The following is a 7500-nucleotide window of genomic DNA, read 5'->3' on the forward strand; positions in this document are numbered from 1 at the left end:
AAGAGGCTGCTCCAGAGAGGAGAGAGGAGTGACAGCGACTAAGATGCCCATCACCTCAATTTCGAAAACAAATGTCACCTTTTTGTCTAAGCCTTTAGGATTATTTCAGGTTTTAAATGCCCATTTAAAAACCAAAATGCCATCCTGCCTCAGTTAAAACGGTTCCTGAAACTGTACTGCCTGATTAGTCACTGCACTGACATACTGTTGTGTTCAGTTATGTTTTTCTTTTCTTTTTAAAAAAAAAAACAAAAAAAAACAAAACAACAACCCTATGTTCCTAATTGGGTTAGAGCCGTTCAGCATGGTTTGAGTGAGATTAAGAATGATCCTTGTCATAACGAGTCACTGCCGTTTATTTAAATAAAGTTCAAAGCTAGGCTTGCAAAACTTGAATGGAATTTGCCTCTGATGTTGCTGTATTACTGTGCTACAGTCCTGTCGCACCATGTCATTTTTTAAAAAAGAAATGTATATATTTTGCATGATTGTCTGGGAAATGCAACCACCTCTGCGCAACCTTGATTCATATGCAATATGTAATCATGTTTGTGTAACATGAAAGAAAAAAGAGAAAAAATGATGATAAATGCAAAGACTGGTAACAGCGCTAAGAACCATAAAGCAAGAGAATTTTTAAAAAACTGTGAGAAATAAACTACACTGTAAAAAAAATAACCCTATTCAAATTAAAAAAAATGATGTCCAGTTGTCACATCCAAAATATTTGGCTTTATAGAATCCAAATTGAGTCACTTGATATGACCTGATACTTTTATGTTGATATAAACAATATTACTAGACTTGACTGAAACTTTAAATTTTGCATTGATCCAAATTGATTTTTTTACATAGAACCATATTTTAATTATTGAACCAAGCTAATATATTGAAATTTAACCAACCTAATGTATTCACATCGAACCAAATTAACATGAACTAATATGTTTGTGTTGAAGCCAGGTAATTGATTTACATATATTCAAACTATATTTTTTACATTTCATTTCAGTTCAAAAATGCTCTGCATTTCCTATAAAAAACAAGACAGTTGGCCAACCAATTGTTTCAAAATTATTTATTGTTCCAAACCATTTTAACTATAATCAATAGAGAGGATTAGTAATATACAGATTTAGTGCTACGGCAGAAATGATTAGAGAAATGTTTGTTTTATAAAACCTGCAATCTTTTGAAAACCAGTATAAAACCTGCAACCTGTCTAAAACTGGCATAAAACCATTATAAAAACTCTTTTTAAACCAATTTGCAAGTACTCAAAAATGTTTATATGTACACTGTGCCTGTACAATGTAAAAAAAAAAAAAAAAATCTACACATGTATCAATGAAATCAACTTAAATCTCCCTTTCAAATGGGTGTTCTTATAAATTTTGAATGTAGAATACCACTGCAGGCCAACCAAGCAAAATAACCAAGCACACATGCACATGCATGTGCACATACACATGCACACATGCATGCAAACACACTACTGTGCAGTGTTAAGTTCACAATTAAGTTTGCGAATCTTAGAGGTCATCTTGTTAAAGTCAAGCTCCATCATAATCTTTTGAAGAGCCTCAAAGGTGAACCTGAATCCTCGTGGATATTCCATATTAAGAGCATAACAGAGTCCAAAGACCATTGCCACTCCAGCTGCCACAGAAGGCAACTCATTCAGGACTTCCACACCATCAATGATTATCCCGATGTCTCGAGGCTGATGTAGGAGGCTTGAGTTGTCCCTGAAGACGAAGAGTGCCATGGTGGTACTCTGCAGCTCTTCCTCAGCTTCATCTTTCTGGGATATCTTGAGGTAAAATATGGAACAAAATGTACAAGTGAAGAATTGAAGTCTGGCACACCTGATAAATCTTTGACCATAATAAACTACTATTTTGATAGTTGTTTGGTCACAGACTATTAGAACAATTATTTGACTAATCAGATTGTGAATTGCATAATCATTAAATTAAATCACAAAGCCCAAGAAAAAAAAAGAAAACAATACAGAACCCTAAGATATTAACTTGATGAGTTGATTAATCGTTGCTGTCCTACATTAATCACTGCATTTAATAGCAGAGTTGTCAAATTTACATCAAGAGACTGCATCTCATGTAGAGACAGAACAGATATGGACATACCATGTATTCTTTTATCAAGTCCTCAACACATCAGCAAGGTGAATGAGAGGATAATGAGGGAGAGTCTAGATTATTATGAAATGTTTAAAAAGGATGTGCAGTGTAAATGCAAAATGATACCTCTTCAGATTAAATGAAAATGTATGCTTCAGCCATGGAATGGATGGAGCGATCTGTGGTTCTGAAAGCATACAGAAAAAAAAGAATAATGTTACTTCTCTATAAAACACATTACATAGAAAAACCAAGAAATACGTAACATGACATACCAAACAGTCTACAGACCAGCCATTAGCGACTAAGTTTGGCATAGGGTCAATTTTTTGCTGTTAAAATTAAAATTTCTTCAGAAAATGCACATTTTTCCGAGCTGCGCCTGAAAGTCAATTGAAGGAATTAGTCTTATGTCATTGATCTTATATGCTGGCTTGTTATTTCTGTCTCTAAATCATGCACATTAATAATTATCTTTTGCGCTCGGTGTACACACACATAACACACAGATATTTATATGAAGAGAGACAAACGTGCGCGCACAAACACAAGCTTGTGTCTAGAAACCGCGAGCTCACCAGAAAAATTCAAACGAAGCGGAGCACGGAGTTATACTATGAATGTTATGAACTATGAACTTATGCTAGCTAGCTTTATCCACCACCGATGCATCGTGGTAACGCTAGCTAGTTAGGCAAAAAGCCGTTTTTTACCAGTATACTAACTTGTATTCCCGACTGTGATGGTCGGTTTCTGGTAACCAGTTCTAACGTTGCGCAGGATAGCTAGCTAGCTTATAGCTAGCAGCTACAATCATGCAAAAATTAGGGGTGGCTGTCGACCCAGCTTAAATGGGGTTATTTTCTGCGATTTTGACAATACAAATTATAAAAGCTTTTGTAACACACTTGGCTTTACTTACGTTTATTTTCAGATGAAATTAATCAAAGATGTGACATGATGTTTCCAGCAGCCATGCAGAATAAAAATGGGTCCCGGTCTATTTCTGGTGGGCGTGTTCAAGTGCAAATCACTTTGACTCAAATTAAAGATATTATCTGTTCAACATGAAAAGAAATATATGTTTTGAGAGAAATCAAAAACTTTGCGTTGCGATGTTCACAATCCTGTACTGACACTATGGGCACATTTTTAGAAATCTATTTAATTCCACAGAAAGGTTAGCCACTTTAGTGTTTCACTTGTGACCTATTTATAGCTCACTGAAGATGGTTTTAAAATGCAACAATGTTCGGAGATAGAGAGAGAAAAAAAAAGAACTTTGGTGCAGGTGCAGGTGCAGGTGCAGTCTTTATGTAGCTTTCTGGTGACCTTAAAAGAACCTTTACGAAGCCCGTTGACAGGCCTTTAATCGAATGATCGGTTGGTTGATTGATAACAGAAAAAAATGACACATAAGATGGACATAAAGGACTGAAAACACCAAGAGCAAAATATTGCATCGCACTCATTTATGTAGTTTATTTTTAGATTAGATAATTTTGCAAAATAACGCAGCAAAATAAATAATAAGAGCCGGGATGTGCAGACTATTTAGCACTGAAAAAACTCCGTCCATGTGAACAGAATCAGGTGTTACCTTACCTGTTGATTAAATATCAAGACTATTTAGCAATAAGCTTACTTTAAAGGCTCGTAATAGGTGAACTGTCTTGGTATAGTTGAGTCACGCAGAGTTCATGGTCCATGTTGTGTTACTTGTTGTTTGTGTGTGTGTGTGTCACCCGATGACCCCTGGCGCCGGAGCGTCTAGACTACATTAGAGATGTGTCACAGCAAAGAGCCGCACCTGCGCTCAAAGAGAGCACATACATAGAGGTGAGGTATGAGGATAAATGGATAGATGCGGTCCTTTTTCGAAGCTGAGCGCACAGTTGTATTTCCTGCACAATCACACACGAAGTGAGGCTGTGTTTATGCCGGTTATACCATGAATATACACCCTGCAGGCACCACTTGTTTGTCAAACTGTTTATGAAGCAAAAGTCACATTTCTGTTTATTTACAAAGCAAAAAGAAGGGGGGAAAAGAGGCGTAGGAGGGGGTGGAGCGTGCGCACTAGCATACCGGCGACGGCTGTTTCCTTTCACTAAAAGGAAAAAAATAATAAAATGTGTACTTCACGTTACGGTTGAAACTGGGGGGGTTTTTTTTGTGTTTTTTTAATTTTTATTTTATAGAAACAATTTTTGCTCATAACCAATTGACAGGGGATTTCTTAAAATCACCCCGCAGTTCTTCAGCTGAGACACCTGAGTTAGAAAACACAAACACTGCAGCTGTCTTTGTACAAACTTGTACAAACTCTGTTTTGACCTTGTATACTGTATTTCCCCAGCCCCTCTATTTTGAAACTAAAACTATTGAACCTTAATTCAATTTCTCACTTCACATAATCGTTTCACTTTTGCCTTGAAGTGTTACTTTTAATTTAATTTAATTATTTTTTTATGACGCATGTTCTCTGGTGAGTTCAGGTACATCTGTAACTTCAAGTGGAAGAGTTGCATGTGAGTTAAAAATTTTCTATAATACCAAAAAAAAAAAAAAAAAAGACAAAATACTGACGTTTTTGTCGAATAATCTGTCTGACATGAGGGATAATATAGCATTTGCATTTTAACTAAAAGACTCGCGCACTGACACTATGGGCACATTTTTAGAAATCTATTTAATTCCACAGAAAGGTTAGCCACTTTAGTGTTTCACTTGTGACCTATGAAGTACCCCCGAAATTGTATCATATTAAACAACAACAACAACAATAACAACAACAACAATAAACACTCGAGGACTTTAAAGAGTTTAATTTTTACCGAGGTTTGAGAGCGCTCACCCCGGCTCGGGGCTCCACAGATGTGATGGATGAGGGCTCCTTGCTGCAGACTGCAGCGGAGTGTTTGACAGTCAAACTTGAAACAGTCTTTGGAACTGAAACGGTCTCTGCCAACACGAACACATACCCCAAACAGTTCGGTAAATATGTACAGTTTCTCGCAGCTTCAGTTTTCAGCAGCTACCAGAACTTGCCTACGGTCTGCATCCTCCCAGCAGCCTCGCACTTCATCTGCGGGCAGTACTTGCGTGTGTGAGCGCTGTCACCGGTGGCTTCGCAGATCGGGCAAGTGTAGTTCCGGAGGACGGGGCAGAAAACTTTCCCGTCGTCTGATTTGAGCTTGTGAGATAGGTACACCCTCGGAGTCTCCCCGTTCTGCTTGCATAAGCGGCAGTAGTCCGAGGATGAGGCGCTGCTGCTGGTGTCCGACGCGCTGCTGGTCGGACTGGACTGTGATGAGTTTTTGGAGGATTTCTTCCCCCGAGTGGAAGTGTGGACCTTACTCCAAGGGGGCGCTTGTCCCTTCTTTGGACGCTCGGTGTCTCGGTTATCAACCTCACGGTTGCTGCACAGTTTCTCGAACACTTGGCTCAGATTCATGTAGTCGTGCCACATGTTAAAGCTGTCCCCACCAGTGAGGATCGAGTTCTGGACCTCCAGTCGTCTCGGCATTGTGGTCATTTTTTGGCAGAAGTAAAACTGAGAGTGTGTTTGGAGCGCCTCATATTTATAGCTCACTGAAGATGGTTTTAAAATGCAACAATGTTCGGAGATAGAGAGAAAAAAAAAAAGAACTTTGGTGCAGGTGCAGTCTTTATGTAGCTTTCTGGTGACCTTAAAAGAACCTTTACGAAGCCCGTTGACAGGCCTTTAATCGAATGATCGGTTGGTTGATTGATAACAGAAAAAAATGACACATAAGATGGACATAAAGGACTGAAAACACCAAGAGCAAAATATTGCATCGCACTCATTTATGTAGTTTATTTTTAGATTAGATAATTTTGCAAAATAACGCAGCAAAATAAATAATAAGAGCCGGGATGTGCAGACTATTTAGCACTGAAAAAACTCCGTCCATGTGAACAGAATCAGGTGTTACCTTACCTGTTGATTAAATATCAAGACTATTTAGCAATAAGCTTACTTTAAAGGCTCGTAATAGGTGAACTGTCTTGGTATAGTTGAGTCACGCAGAGTTCATGGTCCATGTTGTGTTACTTGTTGTTTGTGTGTGTGTGTGTCACCCGATGACCCCTGGCGCCGGAGCGTCTAGACTACATTAGAGATGTGTCACAGCAAAGAGCCGCACCTGCGCTCAAAGAGAGCACATACATAGAGGTGAGGTATGAGGATAAATGGATAGATACAAAGCAAAAAGAAGGGGGGGAAAGAGGCGTAGGAGGGGGTGGAGCGTGCGCACTAGCATACCGGCGACGGCTGTTTCCTTTCACTAAAAGGAAAAAAAATAATAAAATGTGTACTTCACGTTACGGTTGAAACTGGGTTTTTTTTTTGTTTTTTTAATTTTTATTTTATAGAAACAATTTTTGCTCATAACCAATTGACAGGGGATTTCTTAAAATCACCCCGCAGTTCTTCAGCTGAGACACCTGAGTTAGAAAACACAAACACTGCAGCTGTCTTTAACTCGCGAGGGCAGTCATGGACGCAAGACCTGCGTCTCATCACTGCTGCTTTGTGAATGTCTGTCTGTGAAAAGCGCTTAATAAATAAAGTTTACTTACTTACTTACTTACTTACTTACTTACTTACTTACTTACTTACTTACTGAGCCTGCAGTTCAGAAATTTAACCATTAGATGGAGTCATTGCCAAAGCAATGACTCCATCTAATTGCTATGACTTTTGGTGTTTATTTTGGACCTTAACTCGCCCCACAGTTTTGAGACAAGGTTCACATATGATATATCATTGTGTGCGGCTGGAGCTGGAATGAGTTGCTATGACTTTTGGTGTTTATTACTTCTATAGTTTTTTAAATATGAATATTTTAATGCAAGTTTTTTCCCATTGAAATGAATGGAGAACAAGAAAACTTCATTTGTGGTGTGCTGGCTCACTCTAGTGGTATGTCGGGAGTAATGGAGGCGGCCGCTGTGTCCCTGTGGTTGGCCTACTTGTCAGATATCGACAAATCCTACACTACAGACCAGTTGACAGCGTGCAATAACCCAGCCGATTCATTCGTCTTTACACTACCTCACAATCGACTCAACGGTGAGTTATTTGTTTGTTTTGTTTTCTCACAATTAATGTAAAGCCAAGGTATATATCAACGGCGCGCGCAGCGGAAGTATGGCATTATAGCGGATTATAATGGGGGACGCTTTTATTTTGTATAACTACCGGAAGTAGTTCCTGTGTACTGAGCTAGCTGGGTAGCTAGCGCCGCGTCGCTTAAAAAGCAGCCGGGCTTGTCTTAAACTTAAGAGGCTGACACTCGCTAAACCACCCGATCGCTCGCCAAGCGACAGA

General features: G+C 38.9%; 1 protein-coding gene and 1 long non-coding RNA gene across 2 annotated transcripts in view; one reads left to right on the forward strand and one right to left on the reverse strand.

Moving 5' to 3' along the window:
• The window catches only part of LOC146654929 (uncharacterized), a 34351-nt gene that overhangs the window by 23027 nt on the left and 3824 nt on the right, over window positions 1–7500 (forward strand). The window lies entirely within an intron of this gene.
• On the reverse strand, window positions 4389–5754 carry LOC146654930 (nanos homolog 2-like). Its single transcript, XM_085427981.1, has one exon. It carries the CDS (start codon window positions 5680–5682, stop codon window positions 5182–5184), a length of 501 nt encoding a protein of 166 aa, XP_085284107.1. The 5' UTR covers window positions 5683–5754; the 3' UTR covers window positions 4389–5181.

Source organism: Rhamphochromis longiceps, linkage group LG13, assembly GCF_057381845.1.
Source record: "Rhamphochromis longiceps isolate RC_006_pf linkage group LG13, R_longiceps_female_GT1.1, whole genome shotgun sequence".
Taxonomy (NCBI): Eukaryota; Metazoa; Chordata; class Actinopteri; order Cichliformes; family Cichlidae; genus Rhamphochromis; species Rhamphochromis longiceps.

Excerpts from the sequence above, each read along its gene's own strand:
- LOC146654930 (XM_085427981.1), bottom strand. The coding sequence starts at position 5,682 with ATGACCACAATGCCGAGACGACTGGAGGTCCAGAACTCGATCCTCACT.